Raw genomic sequence first — 21,505 nt, forward strand, 5'->3', positions numbered from 1 at the left:
GCAGAACCTTCTGCCTTGGGGAGCAGCATGTCAGGGACAAAGCACTTTGCTGAACCAACAGCAGTTGAGAGAAGTTTCCCCCTAGTGCTAAAGTGTGGTATTGCTGTGAGCTAATCCAGCAGAGGCTTTTCCTCCCTCGGTCTGGAAGGAAATGCTTGGTCAAAAGCTTGGAAGTAAAAAGAAGAAGGTGAACCTCCTTCTCACTGGGTCAGGGGGGGCAGACTGACATGTGCCAGACTTCATTTTGCCTATCAAACTCCAAAATGAAACAGAGAACAACTCTCCTCCTTCCACGCACACACCTGTTCTTGGGCTATGTGATGTCACTAAGCTTTTTGTCTCCCATGTGTGGACTCAGGCTCGACTACTTAGAAAAGAGCAGAAAATTTGAAGATCGACTGAAAGAACTGAAGTCTGAAATCCATGCTTTGAAGCTAGAAGAAAAACAGTCTGGGCTTTACTCCCATTGGAATGAAGTCCTGGGCTCCTTGGATCGCTCCTTAGGGAATGTACGTACCCTAAATCCCTGCCCCCTTCCCCAGCATGGACCATAAAGGAGAACAGTGTGTGTGTGCCAAAGGTAGTTGCTGTATTTCAGCTCAAGGCTTTAGTACCTCTGATAGTAAAACATCAAAAACATGAACACAGAGGAGGAAAATTCATGTCAAAACAAAATCTAAGGCGTTTTTCCTGGGCATGATACCAGTACCATGAGCAAGAAATAATCAGCTTATTTTACAGATTATGAAATCACAATAAGGGTTTAAGGTCTTGCAGCAAACTAAATTGTTGTAACTAACACATTTAAATGTGGTTCCCTATAGTTTGCATCACATTCTCATTCATGTGCTTTGTGGTTGCTAAAGTCATAAAGTCTTGGTGCGTATTTTTTTTTTTTAAGGAATGAGGAACTAGACTCAGGTTTTTGTCATAAGTTGCTTGTTATTTATATAAACACTTCTTCCTGAAGCAGTGTAAGAATAGGGTTGGCTGTGTCTGCAGGTTGTTCCACATGTAGCAAAAATGGCTCTGAGTCAACAGTTTTAGAGAGAGATGGGAGGCTTGGAAAAATTATGAGGAAAGATGGCCTTTATTTCCTGACTATTCATCTGATGCTCTTTTTGGCTTAATGAGTGTTGATATAGAGAGGGCATTAAATTTCCATGTGCTCTTTTCTTTTAAAGGCCCCATCATGGATGAAAACATTTGAAGCTGGAGATTCATTGGATATAAATCTTCAAAGACCTTTCCCCGCTTACTTGTTAAACGCTGCAAGCAGCTGGCCTTGTACCAACAAAATTCAGCACACAGTGCCAATGGAAAAGTCATCTTCTCAAGCAAATTCATTGGTTGCAAACAGTGTGGGCACAGAAACCAGAAAACAGATTATAAAGGTAATCAGATTTGTAAGCAAATTCCCAAACGTTGACTAAAAGTTTAGAGTTCAGAGAGAATGGCTGGTTGTAGGGACCTGGTTTGTCCAGCTCTGTCACAGCCTCTCAGATGACAAGTCAGTGCAAGGCTGTTGCATGATTTTGGAGACCCTGTGCTGGCACATCATTTGGGAGTGTTTGAGGCCACCTGTTTTCTCTCCCTTATGATCTAAGCTGGAATGCAAAGCTGTAAGCCTTGGTAAATGAAGCAGAGATGCCCATACACAGTAGGAGGATCTGTGTTAAATTTAATTTGTGTCAGCCAGGCTTGGAAATGAGAAATGTGCCCCCAGGTACAGAGAGCTTAAAACAGGCTGTCTTCTGGTTTTAAAAGGCAGGGAGGAAGATACCAATAAATACCCAGACAGTTCTCTTCCATGTGTTTCCTGTCAAAGAGTCCTGAACAGCTATAAGCTGGGTTTTATGAAAAAACAACCTGCTTTTAGATATCACTGGACTGGAGAATCAAGAAGGGCGTGTGGTCTTGAACACTGGGAAAGAAATCAGCTTTCTGTAGGGAATGCTATTTGTGCAAGGTATTGGGAATGAAGAAAGCTTGATGTATTTGCTGCTGGTTTATATGAACAAAACTGAGGGGGTTTAGGATCAGTTAGAAGCTCTAGTATAGAACATTCAATACTTCAATATTCAGAGTTGTGTGATTAGAAGGAACACAGTTGAGTGTAGCAACAGATGAGGGATCAGCTCTTTCTGAGGCAAATAACAGAAGTGACTTTTAAGACCAACCTCATCCAGGTGGCAGGGGTGAGGCAAATACTCTGGTTTAAAGAAGGAAGAAAAAAATATTGCAGGGCATCCTGGAAAATGCCCCAGAGTTGAAGGTAAAGGAAGACCCAGACCAAAGGGAGTTACTTTAAGGTGGAACTAATTTTACCTCTTTGATTTGCCTGCAGGTTCAGCAGCATGATTCAGATGTCATCTACATTTGAAGCATCTCGTTTCCTTGCCAGACTGGTAGGACTGGTGGCCTTCTTTTTGGCTGCTGTAGAATGGACCTATATGAGGACACCTGGGTAGCTCTGCCTGTAAAGGACATGGCACTGTGGTCAGAGAGGTGCTGTTCAGCCTCCAGGCAGAGACATCAGCTGGGAGCACTAGAACTGCCCCTGTAAAATGTGACCAGTGTCTCTGGGTACAATGGTAAACATGCAAACCCAGAGGAGTGTTGTTTACTACTTATGCACTTTTGAAGAGACACTTTACACTTTGCTAAACCTTCCTCCCCCAGGTGTTTTCACACACTGACTTACCAGTGGGGTGCTGTACTGCTGGAGGAAGCATGTGAGGCAGCAAGTGCCCAGGAGGTGTTTGGGATGAGAAAATTGTACACAAGCTCGGTGTTTACCTACACAATAGCCTAATTATGTTTTTGGTCTGGTCCATGGGGCACGACTCCCACAGAGATGCTCAACATTTTAGTGTTTGCCTGCCAAATATTTTCCTTTTCCTCCCCAAACATTTCTTGGATCACTTAATTGATTTGCATTTCTCTGTGAGAAATCTCAGCTTTTAATTCCAGATGTAGAAGTGGACATCTTCAAATATGTCTCATTCCTGGGGGAATCCTTTGTTTGGAATGAAAAGCTTCTGCTCTTACAGTCTCTGACTAGATGAAGCACTTGCTGTTGCTTTTGCTGCTTGAGCAAACTTTGCATACATTAACTGGCTTCCCAGTTCTGTGTAACACAGAAACTCCCAAATTAGATAAAGACAAAAGATGCTGTTGGTGTCTGCTGAAGTCGGACTTGTTTCTGATGGAGAAACGCATGCAGCAAATTGCCTCATTGGTAAAACCCACTTGCATTTTCCAGGTTTGTGTGTGTTTAAGTGTCTGTTCCACCATAAATCTTCACTCTGAGGGCTTGTGGGGAAGCAGACAATATGCAGCTGCAGCTAAAGTAGTAGCATGTGACATGTGATGTAAAAATGAATGTTAATGTTGCTAAATATCTTGCTCTAAAAGCTGAGTAAAAAAAAAAAAACGTTCAATAAAAAGCTTCAATTTCCACTTGCTAGTAACAGCTTCGAGGGGAATGTTGTGTCAATATTCCTACAACGTTAACAAGGCAGGTTTGAAGAACAAACACACATCTCCTCTGCACAGATCTGCACCAGGCTGAGCACAGTGGGGGATGGGAACTGCAGCCAGCCCTGTGTCAGGCTTGTACCAGTCGTGGCAGCCACACGTGTAGAGGGACATAAGTGATCCTGAGTATGTTCCCAGCCCTGGGAGCAATTGCTGCCTTGGGCGGGTGGGTTGGGGTGTGCTAATTCTCTCACAGTTCTATCTGGCACATGATGTTTGCAGACTATTGGCTGTTACGTGGTTGCTGAGCTATGTGCAGCAGCCTGGTGTGTGAGAGGGAGAAGCTGTTCGAGATGCCAGAAGGATGAGGCAGATGCTGCCAAGGTCCCAGGGTTAGGGAGAGAGCACTGGCCGGGATTTGGGACAGTGAACCATGTCCTATATCTGATAGGAGATGGTCCTAGAGGGAAACAGCACAAAGCAACTCTGAGCATGGCATTCTCAGATTTGAGGGTGGGGAGGAGTTCTGGGATTTCCCTGGTTCTTCTTTTCCTGTTCCCTCTTTTTTTTTTGCATGTGTCTTGCCACAGATAACTGAGCTTGTGCCCTCATCCTTCACACGTGCCTGGGCTTCCTTTTGCTCTTGTATCTGAGCTGCATCATGGCATAGGGCACGGAGGGAGAGAACTGCTCCATGTGCACCATTGATTTATTTCTTTGGACTTGGTGCTGTATTTCACAGTGAAGAAAAGGACAAGGCCACCCTGCTGCCAGCTGGCTCACATGTGTTCTTGTTGTGCATTGCTCATGTGCAGCACCGTGTTCCTGCACACTTAATGGATGTTGGAATGATTTAGATGGGGCAAGAGGAGCTGGGATATGCAGGAGAAATGCTTGCACAACCACAGCTGGAGTCAGATGCACTGCAAAGAGAAGTGACACTGGGGTGTGAGTTTAAAGCCTGAATAAATATTTGCAGCAATTAAACCTTGTAAGTTGGTGCTTCTGATGCTCACATCCACTTGCAGTATTGACCACTGGATGTGAGATTCTCCTTCAGCTGATGGAAGTGTGAGAAGCCTGAGCCCTGTTTTCCCCCAAGGCAGGGAAGAGCACACAGTTCTGATCAGTAATTACAAGATTTGTCACCCTGAAGAATGAGGTGTTTATCTGATGGTGCTGTCAGCTCAAAGCCCAACTCAGCTGCCTGGTGAGGACCTGAGGACCAGCAGGCAGCAGAGGGTGCTGTGATGCTGCTCTGTGCACAGCTCAGACGTGCTCAGAAAGACCTGGCTGGGAAACCCTGCATTGCTCCTTGGGAATCTCTGCCAATTCCTATGTTCCCACACTGCCATGAACTTGCTCCTGTTCTGTTCCTGGAGTTTAACTTGACATCATTCTTGACGGGGATTCAAAAATTGCAAGCACTATATTCCGAGAAGTGATTATTGCATGCACAGCTTAGTCCCGTGGGTATGAGCTAGGTCCCCAAATTACAAAAAAAATCCTCTAATGGTTCTGACTCCTCATTGTCATTGTCAGACTGTGGAAATGGCCTTCTGAGTGGATTCCGTCCATGACTGCCAGGAGCATGTGGGACCCCACGGCTCCTGTGCTATGTGATATTTTTATTAATGCTATTTGTAACAAGTATTGGCCTGTTAAATTTGCAGAGCGTGGAAGAATTGTGGTGTGTAGTGCAAAGAGGGTGAGAGAGGCCTGAGAACAGTCTAACAAGGGTCACTGAACAATTTCAGCCTTTGTTTTCATGCTGGAAAGGACATGATGTTCTGGTCTCAAACTACAGCAAAAAAAAAAAAAAAGGAAGAAACATGCTGCAGCAGTGAGAAAGTGCTGGGAGATCACCTGGAGAGCGAGGAATTCTGTTCCTAGAGTGAGTGGTGAGTGTTGATCTTCTGTGTGGAAGTTGATGACTCTCCCCAGCCCTGTTTTCTGTGTTTTCTCTGAAAAACCACTTGCTCTTACCCCATGGGACTCTCCCTTCTCTCATAGAAACCTGACATGGGAACTGTTGCTCTTGCTCATCAGGGTGCTCCCGAGCTGAGCCGTGGCAGTGAGCAAATGCTGTTCAGTCCTTGGAGACAGCACATCCTCTCCTGGGACCTGTCTCTTACAGACCAACCAGTTCATATTCCACTCACCCGGGTGATCCAGGGTTGACTTGGCTCTGGAAAGTGGACACCACTGCCCATATGGATCATCCCTGAGTCATCCTGACCTTTTCCTCCCTGTGCTGCTGCTGTTAAGGAGTCCATCTACCAGCAGCAGGATGAGTTCACATTTTGCCTTCACAGACTGCTGTTGCAGAATTGCACACCAAGCAAACTCCTTCCTCTTTCTCCCTGCAGACAGGCTGTCATCCCTGTCTCTGTGTTGCTCCTTTGCTTCTCTCCAACCTCGTGCCCTCTGAGCCAGCAAGGTCTGTTGGCTCTTGTGCTCCAGATATTTGTTCTCTTTTGCTGGAGGCAGCTGCCAACTGCCTGTGTCCTTCCCAGAGCATCCCTGGCACTTGTGCTCCAGCCTCAGGAGCTCTAGGCTGGCACCCTGAATTTACCATTGTCACATGTGCTCCCAACCTGCTGCTCTTGGTGTTGGGGACTGTGGTGGGGATGCAGGCCTGGCACGGGGACAGCTGTGCTGAGTCCTTGGTGGCAAAAATCACAGGTCAAACTGTTTTTTTTCACACAGCTCTATGGGCAAAAGACAGGCCCAAGTGCAAGACTCAGCTAAGCTGTTTTGTTATTTCTGGTTATCTGCACTCTCTGGACTCTTCTCCCATCTTTCTGCAAGGCATTTTCAGGAGTAGCAGGGTCAGCTTTTTGAAGGGGCTCTGGGCACAGAGGGGAGCCCACCCTGGGACTGCACTGAGGCATTTAGCCCAGGGTAGAAAGCAGATTTCACACCAAAGAGCACTTTGAATGACGAGTGATACTTCTCCTGGGAGGAGAAGGCTTTGTCACGCTGAATTACACCCAGCAGGGTTCAGACATGGAGTCTGCAGGAAGGAACTGGCTCTTAAAAGGATGGGAAAGGGCTAATGGTGGCCATTACCTCCAGGCCTGGTCCTAAAAGCAAAGCAGGGGTGTGACAGTGTGTTACCTGCCGGGGCCATAATCCAGAGTGCTCTCACTGGGGAATTCACAGAAGGAAAAATAAGTCCTCTTCAGCTGAAAAGTGGGAGAGAGTGTCCAAAGAGCCAGCTTTGTGGCTGGGCTGTGGAAGTGGGGGATGCTGTGGGTGTTGGGGTTCACAGGCCAGGGGGGATAGAAGAGAGGGACCATTAAGTAATCCTCCCTACAAGTGTGAGTCAGTCCTACGTCCTGTGATCAAAAAGGAAAGGGGTACAAGCTGACCCCAGAATTAATCTTGTACCAGTAAATTCGAAAGGGAAATTCCAGAGAAAGAGGAAGTCAATAGAAAAAGCCTGAAAATTTAAAATAGTGTTTATACAAATCTTTCAATTCAGCAGTGAGGCAGCCCAGGAAGCTCTGAAGGACTTGCAGGAGATGATCAGAGAGAAGTATCTGAAGGAAACTGAAAGCAGAGAAATAGAAACCCCTGATGATCCCAAAGGACATTTGTTGTGCTTAGGCTTGACATGTTCCTGGGGATATGGCAGCAAGGCTGGAATGCTGGGATGGGTACATGCAGTGAATGTGAAGAGTAAAATGTTAGTTGTAAACATTTAGTTTGTTGTAAAACTAAATTGATTCCTGGGGAGCTGGAGCAGCAAGAGGTCAGTTTAGGAGACTGGAGTGTCTGCACTACCTGAGACTCTGCCTCAGCCTTGCTCCTTCAGGGCAGAGAAAGGTGGGCCATTAGAGATGGGAGTGTCCAAAAAAGGAGATTCTGGAGGAGATTTGGAAGAAGTGCTATTATTCTGTGATTCCAGACTGAATGGTGGAGCTGAGCAGGCCAGAGCAGTTTCAGAGGGAAGCAGTTAATCACATATCAAAAAGCCACAACCACTGAAACCATCTGCAGTCCTGGAGGGGAACAAGTGAATCTGGTGCTTGTCCTGGGAATAGGAGTAGGCAGCTGCCACCCGCCCGGGCTCACGGGGGTTGTGCAGCCCTGTAGAACACTGGATTCCAAAACAACATTGCTGTTAGTGGCACCTTTTGAAACAGGACTCTAAACCACCTCTGTGAATAGGCTCTTGTAAAGACAATTCACGCTGAGAAGGAAGATCCCACCTCCAGTCTGGATGGATTCTGGATCGTGCTGGTTGCACAGCAGGACTGATATCCACGTGAGCGTGGTTGGTTTTTGTCTGCCCTGCTGGGGTCAGAAACCTGCATGACAAAATTCTTTCATGTGGAAACCTAATTTCCCCTCTGTTGGTATTCCCAGCCAGTTTGTGGCTGTGTGTCCCCACTCCGGGGGCTGACTCTGGTGCCTTCACATGGATCAGTCCCTTGTTTTCCCAACCCCTCAACCCAAGCTCTTTACATTTGACTTTTCTCATGCAGTTTAACACCAGGGTCATGGCACAGTCCTGTGATGTGTATCGTGGGTCCTTCCCTGCCCCAGACGTTTCCAGCTGACAGGCTCCCAAACTGGAATGGCCATTGCTGCTCTCCCTTGTTCCCAACAGCACGCTCACACAGTCTGCTCTGCTGACTCGAATCCCTTCTCTGTTACTCCAGCCCTCAAGGTCATTATAATCTTTCTCTGTGATATCCTGGCCTGTTCTAGATTGATGATGCCATCTTGTTTTGCCTCATCAGCACATTTCCTTTGCCTTCTCCTGCTTTTTGTGCCAAGATCATTAAGGCAAATGTTAAGCAGAGTAATTTTTGAGGCAGAAACTCGAGGAACTGTATGGGTAACCCCCCTTTCAGCTGAAGCAATTATCCTGCTCCTTTCAGGCAGCTCTTCACCGAATTTACTTTTCAAATGCCAGTCACATCTTCTCTGCCTTATCTAATAATTTACTATGTGGCATCATTTCAAGTGCCTTCCTGAAGCTCAGACAAAAGAGATCCACTGAATTTCCTTCATCACAAATATCTCTGAGCTTATAAAAGGAAGCTATTAGGTTAATGTTGCTGTGTGTCAGGATATTTAAAGTATGTCAAGATAATAAATTAAAACAAAGATAGTATCAGCTATGTTGATTCTTTTATGGATTTTTGATTTTTTGGAGGACATTTGATGATGGATTCAGTGTGAGAATAATGTCGATAGCACACTGATGTCTTAGTTGTTCTTAAGTAGTGTTTACCCTGGCCAAGGACTTGAGGAGCTGCACAAAGAGCTATGAGGGAGCATAGTTGGGACAGCTGACCTGAGCTGGCCAAAGGGATACTCCACCCCATAAAACATCATGCCCAGAAGGGCCAGTTGGGATTTGGGGATGAGGTTTGGCATCAGTCAGCACCTGCTGAGGAGCTGGATTGTGCATCACTCGTTCTTGCGTTTTCTCACTTTTAAATTACTATATTATTGTATTTTACTTTGTTTCAATTATTAAGCCATTCTTAACTCACAAGTGTTACTCTTGCTCATCAGGGTGCTCCTGATGAGCTCTTGATTCTCCTCCCCATCCCACTGGGGTAAGGGGAAGTGGATGAGTGGCTGAGCCCAGTGGCCAGTTGGGCTTAGACCACGACAGCACCGCTCAGGGCCCTGGATGAATTGTCACCTCCATCCCACAGGTCCTTCTGCTGGAAGCACCAGCTGGAGCAGCAGGACCAGACTCTTTGCCTCATCAATCTGCAGGGGGGTCCCTGTGGGTCCCTTCTCCCACATCGGGGCTCCGGCAGGGAGGCATCAAAACTGACTCTTCATTAACAGACACACTGATATAATTGAAATTATCTTTATTTTAGTGTATTATTTTGACATAATATAAATTATTTTTGTGCCTTCTTTTTTCTTCGTTTTTTTTAGAAAAACATTATTTAGCTTAACTTAAATAAGTTAAATAAAACAATTTTCCCCCTTGAAGGAGGCTGCAGGTCAGGGGCTCTCTTGTGTGCCTGAGGCTGGAGGCCACGCAGGGGTGGGACTGTGGGCATCACGAGTGGCAGTGAGGAAGGATCAGGTCAGTTCTTTGGGGTCTGGAAGTGCTTCAGGCGCTCCTGCACCCAGGGTTCCTGGGGATCCACACACAGCTGCCTCCCCTTCTTGGTGACCATTCTGCCAGGAGAAAAATCCCGTGTTGAGGTGCTGCACAGAGGGCACGAGGTGCCTGCGTTGGGTCCCACCAGCAGCACCCTGAGTGTCCCCAGCCACGTCCCCAAGTCCCTCCCGGCCACCCCGAGCCCCTGGCAGTGGTGGGTACTCACATCACCCCCGGGTTGGTGCATGTGCTGCTGGTGATGAAGGCGGAGTCAATGAGGCGAAGAGGGATGGGACGTTGTTGGTAGGTGAAGCAGCAGGTGGGAGGGACGCCGTCTGTGAGGGCAGAGGGACAGACAGACAGCCCTGGTGAGACTCCAGCTACAGCACAGGCTCTGGTCCCACTGGCACATGATGTTCCCCAAGGATTTGCCATCTCCCACCCTCCTGTTGTGTCCTATTCTCTGGCAGTGGCTCCCCAGGAGAACCCTGCCCCCAACCCTCCATCCCACACCGGGACACAAATCTCCTGCCCCCAACCCTCCATCCCACACTGGGACACAAGTCTACCGCCCCCAACCCTGCCCACAGCCCCAGAGGGTCCCGCTGATGGGGATGGGGCTCTCCAGCAGCTCCCGTGGAGCGACGTCCCCCCAGCCCGAGGAGGACACAGTGACTCACCGAGATGGGCCTCGGAAGGGGAGCAGGAGGCCATGAGGAGCAGGGCGAGCAGAGAGGCTGCCAGGACCTTCATGGTGCTGTGGGGCCAAGGGCTCTGTGAGCAGGGCTGGAGCTGGGGAGGCTGCAGGGCTCTCTCTGCACGATGCTCCACCGCTGTGGCCATGCTCTCCTTTTATCCCCCTGCGCTGGGCGGGCGCAGGGTTTCAAGGAAAGAAAGTGAGTGCATCATACCGGGGAAATTATGTCAGGATCAGCCAGTTTTGCTGAGCTGGAAAAGGAAAGGAAACCGCAGAAGGGGAAGGGACTGCTGGCCACGAGGCTGCAACTTTCAAGATGCTCCTTGGGTGCCTGGTGGGGACTGGTTGGAGCCCAAATGCCGACAGTGACTCTGCCACTGCTGCAAGGGCTGCACAGGCCATGAGGCAACTTGGGCTTGTGAAGCTGCACAGCCAGAGCTCTGATGTCAATCCCAGAGCCAGAGCTCTGATGTCAATCCCAAGCAGGCAGCTGTGAAGGACCAACAGCAAACAGACCCTGGGCAGGGATGTGCTCTGCAGCAGCCCCAGCAGCATCGCTGTGTCAGGAGCTGTGGAGAGAGTTCCTGGATGGAGACCCCAGGCCAGCTCAGGGGCCCTGGCATGGACACCCCCAGCCACTGCCGCTATTGCTGGCAGAAATCCACTGCCAGGAGGCAGATCCCAACTTCTGCCCAGGTTTGCCACAAATACCAGTTCTCTCCCTGCTGCACCACAGGGATCCAGAGTTCTCTCTGTCACGATGCATCGCACATGTTCATCTCCACTGACAGCTCTAGGTCTTGCTTGGACATTTAGGGAAGGAAGGATCATGTAGGAACAAGGTTGTGTTAGTCACTGTGGGTCTCACATTTGTCCCTTTTTGCTGGTATTAAGGTCAAAAGCAGTGTTCCCATATGGGAAAGTTTGCAGACCCATGGAGTCCCTGCATGTGCAGGCACTGGGCTCTGTTGCCCTGCTCTGGGGCTGGAGCAGTGGGCTCAGCCACCCTCCGTGTCCCTGGACTGAACACAGGATTTACACCTCTCAAAGAATTTTAGTTTTGGCTGCAGCCTCTTAATGGCCAAGCTGTTGCAATTACTGCCTGTCCACTTCTACCCAAACAGGATAACTTCATCCAATTTAAGGTCTCTCTTGTGACTGAGTCCCGAAAAGCAAACACCCCCATGTGAGGACACGTGAGGGGACCGAAAAGGGGCAGCATTTGCAATGCCAGAGGGTAATTCCCAAACATCCCCCTCTGTGGCACACCAGAAAGAGGGAGCTGCCAAACTCGCTCCTTCTTCCATTTTTTTTTTTTCCTTTTCCATCCTTTCCCTGATGCTGCCCCGTGGTGCCATGAAAGGGTTGTTTACTTGTCTCCCAGCTACCACACAAACCCCTGGCTTCCCCTGGCCTTCCTGCTGGCCCTGGCTCGGGCATGACTAATTCCTGCCGCCCTGATTCAGGGGAAAAGTCCCACTCACAGAAATGCTGAGCAATGCCAGTGCTTGTCCTCCCATTCCCAGCACCTGCCACGGCCTTTTGCCCAGCAAACCTTCCCCAGCCAACAGGGGCTGCTTCGCTCCCAGGTGGGACAGAGGTGGGAACGGATGTAAATCATTCCCTGGAGTGGGTCAGGAGGAGCTGGGCAGTGCTGATCTGGCCTCTAGTGGAAGAACCAATCCAGCTGTTCCAGCTGTTCCAGCTCCCTTCTCCAAGTGCCCAGGTTTCAGCCGTTTCTGTTTCAGCAGCTCTCTGTGTGGCTATAGAGGAATAAATCCTTTGTATTTAACAGTGACCAAGGTTTTCATCTGTGGCATTTGAGAAGGGCTTGGAGGAGAGGTAGTACCTGCCGTAAAAACTCCTGTTTGTCCCATGTCCCCGGATGCACAAAGGCAGAAGGAAGGGACTCAGTTCCTCAGAGAAGTGGAGACCTGCATGAGTCTTTTCTGTTGAGGCCATTGCAGAGGCACTGAGTGGTTTCTCCTAAGCTCAAAGCATCCACTGTGTGCAGAGGAATCCCAAGTCCAGGGCCAGCCAACAGAAGCTTTTTGTGTTTTCATGAACCTCTCTGCCTGTAAACCCTCACGTGTCCCACAGAGACCTGCTCCAGACTCTGCCCTGCAGCCAGCCCATCCTGGCACCTCTCCTGCCCTCACCAGAGCCAGCTCTGCTTGGTGCATGGAGGAGAAGTGGGAGGGAGGACAACACTGTGCAACAGGCTTTTATGATGAAGGAAACCAGAAACTGCTGTCTGGGTCAGCCACAGGAACAAGATGCTGAGCTACCTCAACACAGGGTGGGTTTCTTCTGGGGAGGCAGCCCCGAGCCAGGGGTGAGCTGGGCTTGGGCAGGGGCCAACAGCCAGGGATGAGCAATGGCAGTGGACCAGACTGGCTTGGTGGGAGCCCCTTTGCTTGCCCAAGTCGAGTGAAAAAGGGTGAGATGGGCAGGAGAGTAGCACTGGGAACCCACAAGTACCAGGAGGGTGGTAAGGGATATCCCCCACCCAGGGGGGATAGAAGCTGAAATCAGGGCAATGATAAACAGAATGATCTGTGGGCACTGGCTTCAGCAGTTACCAGAGGAAGATTTGACATCCGGCAGGAACCGCAGGAAATCTCACAGTCACGAAGATTATTTCTGATGGAAAAGGCAGAAATATTTCCTCTTTGATGCAGAAGTGACTGGCCAAGCTTTCAGTTCTCCATTTAGATGAGGGCCGGATGGGACTTCTTACTGGATGCTGATGAAATACTTTCCATTATAACTGGAATTGAGGACATTTCAACGAATTGCACAGAACTGCGGCTCAATAAAAGTAGATAGTTTGTGTTTAAGGAATTAAATATAAGGAACTGGTGTAAAGGGAGAGTGAAGAAATGACTTGCAGTTTTATTTCTCCTGTCACGGAAGACCCTTGGAATCAGGGCAGGAAACACAGGAAACCAGAAACTTCAGCTTTGCAAATATAAATTTGAAAAATAAAGGAAAGGAAAAGCCTATTAGTTAGGAAGAGGAGTAAATACCAAAGATGCCACTTCTTTTTGGCTTTTCTTTGCATAAACAAGACAAGAGGTTATGGTCAAGTATTCAACACAGTAAAAATTTAGTGCACCGAGGTGAGAAAAGGGAAAAGAGAACAAATAAGTAAGGAAGAGGTGGGTAAGGCAGGTGTGATCAAACAAAAAGGCCCCAAAGATGTCCCTAACTTCCTCCTGAACCTGGCTGTGGCCATCTCATTAGCAGGAAAAACTCACATGGAGTGGGAGAGGTACCAGAAAGCCAGAGATGAGCAAACATGGCACTAGTCTTGCATGACCTGATGCTTTTGGCACTGCCTTGCATGAGTCTCCCAAAGAAAACAAGGGAATTCAAGTCTCAAAACCACATCACCCTCTGGGGCTGTTGTTGATGAACCCCGGGGTTCATCCAGACTAGAAGACAAGCGATGATCTCCATCCTGGAGCGTAAGAGCACAGCATTGCCTCTGGTCCCCAGGCCTGCTGAGGGAAGCTCAGACTCTGCCTCAGCCTGCAGCCAACCTTAGGGAAGCCTCTCCAGCTCTGCAGAGAGTTTTCCCTGAGGACAAAGCCCTGCTGCTGGCAGCAGGCTGCATTTCTGACCCTGAGTCAGAGCAGAGGGATGTTCTCAGCACCTCCTTCAGGAGAGGCTTCCAGACACCCGGGGCCCTGCACTTGGCAGCACTAATGGGGTGACAGCAGCCTCTGCCTGCCCTGTGCACCAGCCTGAGGCAGGAGGAAACCACAGGCAGAAAGAAATGAAAGAAACTGCCATTACCACCATCCCATTCAAGAGAAAGCCACATGGCATTATGCAACATCCATCTGGGAAGTGACACTCATTGATAAAAATTATGCAAAGGGGTCCCGTGGCTTGTGGTTATGAGGAGAACCCAGGTCAGCTGCCAGCCTCACGCTGCAGGGAGCTGTCACTGACCCTGGAGTGCATTGTTTTATGAGAGTAACTCAGCATTCAAAGCAGAAATCCTAGACCAGTCCCCACTGATACATTTTAAAGTCCAATTCCCAAATGTCCCTTCCCCCTCCGAGGATCCTGTGCTATGCCCTGCACAAAGAACCACTACCACAACTCAGGGCAGGGAGTTTTCTGTGGTCCTAAATCAAAGACAGCTCTTCTCCCTCCAGCTTAAGTGACTTCTGCACCAGACTGGTGCAGGAAGGAGAGTGGTAAGAGCAGGAACAACCTCTCCCCCTGCAGGAGGCTGCAGCGCTCCCGTGGGGGCTGGCATTCCAGAAAATCCCAAGGGGAGCAGCATTCTGCTTAATTCTTGGACTTGCAGCACCAAAGAGCAGCTCTAGAAAAGCTGGAGATGTCAAGTCTCATTTTCTAAAGAATGCCTGCAAAAATGCTTTGGCTGAGCATGTGCAGTTATCCAGTCACGGGCAAGAATATTCTTTTCAATTAGAAGGAACAATTCCAGATGATATGGTCCCATGGGGATTGTGGCAGATGACTGGGCCCAAGGTCAGTGGCTTGTACAGAAACACCCTAAAGGGGGGCAGATATGTGGCAACAAATCTGGCAATATGTATAAAGGTATCTTTAAAAGTAAAGCATGTCCCAGCTCATCAAAAAGATGATTCAAGTGAGTCACAAACTAATAGGGAAGTAGATAATACAGCATTCTTCTGGAGAAACTGGCTGCTCATGGCTTGGATGGGTGCCCTGTTCACTGGGTGACAAACTGGCTGACGGCTGGGCCCAGAGAGTGGTGGGAATGGAGTGACATCCAGCTGGGGATGGTCACCAGTGGTGTTCCCCAGGGATCAGACCTTGGGCAACGGAGCTGGGGAAGGGGTTGGAGCACCAGGAGTGGCTGAGGGAGCTGGGGGGGGGCTCAGCCTGAGGAAAAGGAGGCTCAGGGGGACCTTCTCTCTCTCTCTCTTCAAATCCCTGACAGGAGCTGTAGCCAAGTGGGGTTCGGACTCTTCTCCCAGGTAACAAGTGACAGGACAAGAGGAAACAGCCTCAAGTTGCACCAGTGGAGGTTTAGATTGGATATTAGGGGAAAACTCTTCACTGGAAAGGTTGTCAGCGCTGGCACAGGCTGCCCAGGGCAGTGGTGGAGTCACCATCCCTTCCCAACTTCTCGCCAGGTGTGACACAAATACCCTTCTCACCCTGTTCCTCTGGTCACAGCAGGGACACAGAGTTAAAGCTCCATGGCTGGTGTCCTGATGGGAACCAGGTGGATGAAGGATGCTCCAGCCTCCCTGCACTTGCTGGAAACCTACCCAAAAGCATCTGCATGTTCAATTTCTTCTTCTCTTTAAGGAATTTACTGACACGAGTGACAGGCCTGATATGGTTCGATTTCCGTTGTTTGCCACCCCCGTTGCCACCCCCGGGTTCTGGGGGCTGCAGGAGGGATTTTGCTATGAGACAAGGGGATTTCCAGGGACCTGGAGGATCACTCCCATGGATGGCACTCTCCAGGGGCCTGCCCAGGTCTGGAGGACAGTGCTAAACCTCACGGCCCCTCTCTCTCCTTCTGCAGCCACCTTTGTTTAACCACTTGATCCAGCTGGGACAAAACCAAACCAGCCCCTGAACCCCCCAAAGCCAACCCTTCTCCCATTGCCAACCTCACCTGCCTTTTCCCTGCCTCAATCCCCATCCCACCAGGCAGGCAGCTGCCCAGGGCATCCTTAAAGGCCACGTCTGGCCAGGGGCTGCTTCATCTTGGAGGTGAGCTGGGGGCATCAGCCTTGGCCCTTTGGGTTTCCCTGCCCTCCCAAGGGCTCCTGGACTATTCTTGGTTCTCTGTGGGAATGCTGAGCCCTGATATGACCCATTTTCTCCCACAGGATTCACGTATCTCACTCCAGGTCAGCACAAGATGGTTTATTGATTCCATTGAGGGATGTACTGGACAATGGAGGGGGCGATGGCAGGGCAGGGGACGGAGCCAGCTCCATAAATTAATGACACAAGAACATACAGATAATTATGGAAAACAAATAAATAGAGCTTGTGGGGAAGGCAGCTTCACATGGAGGTGTTGATCGACTTCTTTTCCTTCAGGTACTTCTGGAACCAGCTCAGCTTTGGATCCACACAGACTGGCCCCTTCTGCAGCTCCAAACTTTGGGGGAAAGAGTATCCTGCATTAGCTCGGGATTGTGGGATGGATCCCTGCCAGCCTGGAGGTGCCTGCAGCATCCTGCCCCCTGCTTTCCCTGGAAGTGCTGACTTTTGGTAATCTCTGCAATTTTGGCTTCCTTCCTGTTTTTCTGGCTGGCAGCTGAAATAGGGGGATTTTGGGGCTATTTGGGATTAAGCAGCGAGGAGGGAGGGGAATGTGAAGAGCCAGGTTAGGGCACCATCACCCACAGAACCCTTTGCAGGGTGGCTTGTTTTTGGGGGCTTCCCAAGGGCAGAACAACTGGTAGGAAAGGTGGGTGAGCGAGGGTGAGGAGTGGGATGCCAGGGAGGAAGGCTGGGTGGGAACTGGGGTTACTCACATCACAGCCTTGCGGGAGCAGAGGGAAGGTGTGTTCCGGTAGCTCTTGATTTTGGATGCATGGATTTCCCGCCGGATGAACATGTTCTTGTGGCAGCATATGGCATGAGATCCGCGGACTAAGAGGAGACAAGAGGTTTTAGTGCTCTCCCACGCCTGGTATGAGGGGTGTGGGTGCTCTGCTGAGGGGTGTGGGTGCTCCTCTGGGGACTCTCCTGCTCCCTTGTGCTACAGGGGGTCTCTTCTTGCATCCTCAGTGGTAATGTTTGTCCCCAGGGAAGGAGCCCCCCATTCCTCTGCCTGTGGGGGGTTTGCTCGGCAGATCTCCCCAGCTGGGGCTCTGGGACTGAAGCCACCCCCAAGCCTGGTTTTGCTCATTTTGAACAAGTCCACGACAGCCCTGTGCTGGGGCAGCTGGTGATGCCCCTCAGCCTCCCAGTCCTGTGGCAGAAGCAGGAGCTGAACTCTCATCCCCCTCCCAAATCCCATCAGGGGAGGGTCTGGGGCAGCCGTGGGGAAAGGCTCGGTGTCAGTACTTACGGGACCTGCCCTGGCTTCCAGTCCAGGGAGCTGCCAGCAGCAGGGTGAGCAGGGCCAAGGAGTAGATCTTCATGTCCAACACAGGGCTCAGTCAGCACCAGCAGAAGGCAGCTCTCCCTGTCTCAGGCCACTGAGAGCTACCTGCCCCTCCTGCCTGCACCCTGGCACAATATATAACTCCTGCCAGGTGTTCCATGACAGCTCTGGACTCTCCCCACGGAAAGAACCACCTGGTAAAGGGCAAGTGGTGAAGGGAAATTCCTTCTCCCAACCCCTTTGGCCACTGAGATACCCGAGGGCTGCTGGAAAGTGTGGCGAGCTGCCAGTGATGCACTGGGGCTGGGTGTCTATTTTGAGTCTGGTTATCACCACCAGCAAACCACACAGGATGGTGCTCAACTTGACAAAGTCCTGTGAGAGCTTCTTTTCAAAACCCACCCATTACCATCAGTTCTGATGCCTCTCTTGCAATTTTGCAGTGGGTGAGTGGCTCGGTGGTAGCTGGATTTGCCCCAGCCCACCCTGAGACCCACTGCTGGCTGCCCGTCACGGTGCCTGTCCCTGTCTCAGTGTACATCTTGGATCCCATACTGGGATTTTGGGTTGTCAGTGGGGCCCCGACCAGGCATCCTTGAGGGGCTCCTCTGACAGAATTTGGGCCAGGGCTTTCTCCTCAGGATGGTGGATGAGGAACACGGGAAGCCCCCTCTTCATGGGCTGTGCCCTCCTGTTGCCGCTCTCCCTGGTGCTTCCCCAAAGCATGGACGTGTTTTGGCCCCATGCTCACCCTGGACATCCTCACAGAGACGTGGCTGTGGCTTCAGCTCTTCCTGGCTCCATACTGATCCCAGCACCTGGCTGGGAAAGCCGGCAGCAGGATCTGCCCACTCCCAAGACATTCACACAGACAGATGTTTGCATGTGTGAGATCACGTTTAATTCTGTTCAGTGTGTTGTACAAAAAATAACTGTGGAGCTGCTCCCCCTGAGCCCCTTGGCTGCTGCCAGGCTGGCAGGAGCAGCCCCTCTGCCATGGAGTTCATGGGGACTAGCAGAGGATCCAGACCCGAGCGTCCCACAGGGTCAGCACACTCCATCCTGGTGGGATGCCGGGGTTGGCAAAGGCTCTTTGCCTTCAGGGAGATAGGGACGGTCATCCCAGCGTGGTGGGGAGGGCGTTCCCGATGAGCTGCTCTGTCCCAATGTGTCCCCACAGCCACCTCTGCAGAGGGGTTGCCTTGGTGGTGTCCCCCGTGGAGAGGAGTCCCTGCTGCCTCTGGCCACCCCACTAGCTGGGGATGGAGAAGGAGCTGACTTGGAAGCTCTGTTGGTATCTCTTCACCCACGCCCTGCTTGCCTGGGTGCAGATCTCCTTCCCGTTCCTCACTCTGAAACTGGGGCAGAGAGAAGAAGAGGTTAGGGGGGTGGTCGTACAGGGACCCCAGTGATGAGTTTCCTAGAGGAGGCACAGGAGGTCAGGATTGGACCCACCAGAGCAAGGCAAGGGGTCTGGCAGGATCTAGAGGGGCTTTACCCCCAGGGTGGATTTAGGGTACTCACATCACAGCCTGGTGTGGGCACTCCGGGCTGGTGGGATAACAGGCAACGACGTTGTCTCTCTTGATCCTTCTCGTCTGGAAGTTGAAGCAGCACTTGTCTGGCATGGCTGGAGCTCCTGGGGGGACAGCACAAGCTCAACTTAGCCTGGAGACCCCCACCTCCCACCTCAGCCTGCCAGCTGTGGGAACAACAGCTCTTTGGGAAGAGCCCACTTGCTCCCCATGCACGAGGCAAACCCGTCCCCACAATCCCAGGGTCTGTCCCCGTCCCCCAGCTCGTGGTGCTCACTCTGAGCCAGGCTCTGCCAGCACAGCGTGGTGAGGAGGAGGAGGGCGCAGATGATGCCGGTTGCCTTTGCCATGGTGGATTGTGGCAGGGCTGCTCTGTGTGCTGGGGCCGGGACTGGTCCGTGTGCTGGGCTCGGGGCTGCCCGGCTGCTTTTATGGGGGAGCAGGGGCCTGCCTTCCCCCAGGGCCAGCAGCTGCGTGAGCAGGGGGAGGACCTGGTCCCTCGCCATGTCCCAAAGCACAGAGGGTAAGTGATACTGATCCCCTCCCAGCTCAACCCTGGGAAAAGAAAAATCTGCTCCCAGGCCACGCTTTTGGCATCCAATGGGCTTGGGATTTTTCCTGAGCTCCTGCCTCCAGCATTAGGGCTGATGGACAGGCTGTTCCCAAAGTTTGGCTCTGCGCCCTTATTCCCTGGGTAGGCTCTGTGCCCCATGGTGGGACCACAGGGTGGGTGAGAGACTCTGTGCCCCTTGGGTGGGACCAGGGACAGGCACAGCATCCAGCAGGGTCCCTGGCAGCCCCACACACTCCCAACTGTCTGTGTCCTCCCCCTGCACCGTGAAATTTTGTATCCTATTGCTTTGCATCCTGGTCCAGGGGACCAACACTCAAATATGCCTCCTCCAAAAAGAAATAAAAAAGCCATAGAGAAAATAAACCCACAGAGAAGCAGCTTCTGTTGGGTTGCATCAGGCACAGAAACGTCTCTGTGCTGGTTTTGGGGGTGTTTGGGGCCCACGAGGATGGGGGGGAGGATGGGCAGGTGGCTCCACTTCCCTCCACTTGGTGCCAAAGCAGCAGCTCATGTTCTTGGCCGTGCTGAGCTGGGAAAGGCAGAGGCCAGTTTGGGGCTTCCCTTGTGGATTTTGCCTGGCTGCAGCTGTCAAAAAAGCCCCTTCTTCCCCCAGCCCCTGCAAGTCCCAGGGTGCATCCCAGCTGCCGGCAGCTGGCGGATGGGAGGAAGCAGAGGGGAGATGCAGACACACATTCCTGCCAGCCCGGCTGTGCAGCCACATCCCACCACATGGGGCTGGGAATGCCGATGGCACCCTGTGGCATTCCAGACCCTCTGGACTGCCCTCCAGCCCTGATGTGGAGAAGACATGGGGTGCTGATCCAGGCAGGCTCCTGCCTGGATGGGAATGAGGACCACATCCATGGTGAGACCACACATCATCTTCCATTTGCTCTTCTCCAAAGCCATTTCCTAGAAATCAGCCTCATTTTGCTTGGGGTGGATGTGTGGGATAATCATGAGGTGCAGGAAGTGGGGCGGGGTGATGCCCCAGGGCTGTTGGGTGCAGACAAGGGGGTTTGTGTTTGTCTGGCAGAGCAGAGCACCTTCCACCATCACCCAAACTCCCAGTTAATCTCTCCTCAGGGAGCAGAGGAAAGCTGATGAGAACTGGTTCTGGTCCGGCACAGCTGCCTGGCTTGCCTTTCCCTGACCGGATCCATCCTTTCCCTCATCCCTATTCTTACCCCCACGCACCGAGGAGCTCGTCTAAGGGCAGGAAATATTCCCTGCAAGAAGAAAATGAAACACAAGGAAACCCAAACAGTGTTTATTAGTCTGGGAAAAACCCCTTTTAAAGACTCCTAGGCAAAATACTGGGATGCAGCAGGCCAAAGAAGCCCAGGAATGACATTCCCAGCACGTGCAGCATCCCTCTGCCCTGCCCTCAGGGCCCTGGTGTTGGCCCTGTGGGATGAGTGGACCCTGCAGACAGGGGATTTTGGAGCATGGGAGATTTTGGAACATGGGAGATTTCCAGCCCCAGCTGGGCCCCTGGATCTGGCAGCCCCTGAGCAGCTCCAGGTCCCCCGGCCTTGTCTGAAACTCCGGAGGAATATCACCTTCCCATCCCCACATCTGCCAGGACGGGGCTCTACTGGGTTGCACAGATCTGGCACCAGAGCTGGGGATGTCCATGGAGGCTCCAGAGGCAAAACCAGGTGTTCCTGTGGCTCTTGATGGGTTTAGGAGGAACTGGTGTTTGCTCCCCTCCAGCTCATCAACCCTCTTGTGTTTGGCACAGAGAAGGGCACAGGACACGGGCAGACCCACTGCTGTGATGAGTGGAACTAGTCTCTGCTCTGGAGTGGTCCCCTGGTCCCGCATATGATCCGGGCTGAAAAGCACCCTTTTCCTCCCTTTTCTCCCTTGTTTCATGGGGGGCTCCTTGCCAGCACTCCCAGCTCTGGCTCCAGACTCGGCTGCAGAGGTGTTGGCCTCTGCAAAACAGATGGGACAGATCCCGCTCCTGCACAGGGGGAGGTGGCAAATCTGGGGGCTGTCAGAGGCATTTAGGACCCCGCTGGTGGCTGAGCTTTCATTGCCC

General features: G+C 51.3%; 4 protein-coding genes across 9 annotated transcripts in view; 1 reads left to right on the forward strand and 3 right to left on the reverse strand.

Annotated features, from left to right (window-relative positions):
• Positions 1-3,687, forward strand: part of LOC113971305 (merlin-like) — a 43,036-nt gene extending 39,349 nt beyond the window's left edge. For 5 of the 6 annotated variants that reach the window (XM_027691080.1, XM_027691081.1, XM_027691085.1 and 2 more), the window contains 3 exons: positions 359-509; positions 1,185-1,394; positions 2,348-3,686. In XM_027691080.1, the coding sequence (XP_027546881.1) occupies positions 359-509; positions 1,185-1,394; positions 2,348-2,383 (397 nt within the window). In that variant the 3' untranslated portion in view covers positions 2,384-3,686. Of the gene's footprint in view, positions 1-358; positions 510-1,184; positions 1,395-2,347 lie in introns of all 6 variants that reach the window. The other variant, XM_027691086.1, reaches the window with a different exon arrangement.
• A 5,731-nt stretch (positions 3,688-9,418) lies between these two features.
• On the reverse strand, positions 9,419-10,321 carry LOC113971310 (C-C motif chemokine 4-like). Its single transcript, XM_027691096.1, has 3 exons — positions 10,249-10,321; positions 9,795-9,903; positions 9,419-9,645 (listed from the first exon to the last, which is right to left on the reverse strand). Exons 1-3 carry the CDS (start codon positions 10,319-10,321, stop codon positions 9,552-9,554), a joined length of 276 nt encoding a protein of 91 aa, XP_027546897.1. The 3' UTR covers positions 9,419-9,551.
• A 5,846-nt stretch (positions 10,322-16,167) lies between these two features.
• On the reverse strand, positions 16,168-17,437 carry LOC113971309 (regakine-1-like). Its single transcript, XM_027691095.1, has 3 exons — positions 17,314-17,437; positions 16,775-16,892; positions 16,168-16,395 (listed from the first exon to the last, which is right to left on the reverse strand). Exons 1-3 carry the CDS (start codon positions 17,384-17,386, stop codon positions 16,299-16,301), a joined length of 288 nt encoding a protein of 95 aa, XP_027546896.1. The 5' UTR covers positions 17,387-17,437; the 3' UTR covers positions 16,168-16,298.
• Positions 17,438-18,227: 790 nt separating this feature from the next.
• LOC113971308 (C-C motif chemokine 3-like) lies at positions 18,228-19,237 on the reverse strand. The gene is made up of 3 exons (XM_027691094.1): positions 19,162-19,237; positions 18,874-18,988; positions 18,228-18,707 (listed from the first exon to the last, which is right to left on the reverse strand). The coding sequence occupies exons 1-3, from the start codon at positions 19,232-19,234 to the stop codon at positions 18,602-18,604; spliced, it is 294 nt and encodes a 97-aa protein (XP_027546895.1). The 5' UTR covers positions 19,235-19,237; the 3' UTR covers positions 18,228-18,601.
• Between the last annotated feature and the right edge of the window lie 2,268 nt (positions 19,238-21,505).

The sequence above is a fragment of the Neopelma chrysocephalum genome, unplaced genomic scaffold, assembly GCF_003984885.1.
Source record: "Neopelma chrysocephalum unplaced genomic scaffold, ASM398488v2 Primary Assembly neopelma1_82, whole genome shotgun sequence".
In the NCBI taxonomy this organism is placed as follows: Eukaryota; Metazoa; Chordata; class Aves; order Passeriformes; family Pipridae; genus Neopelma; species Neopelma chrysocephalum.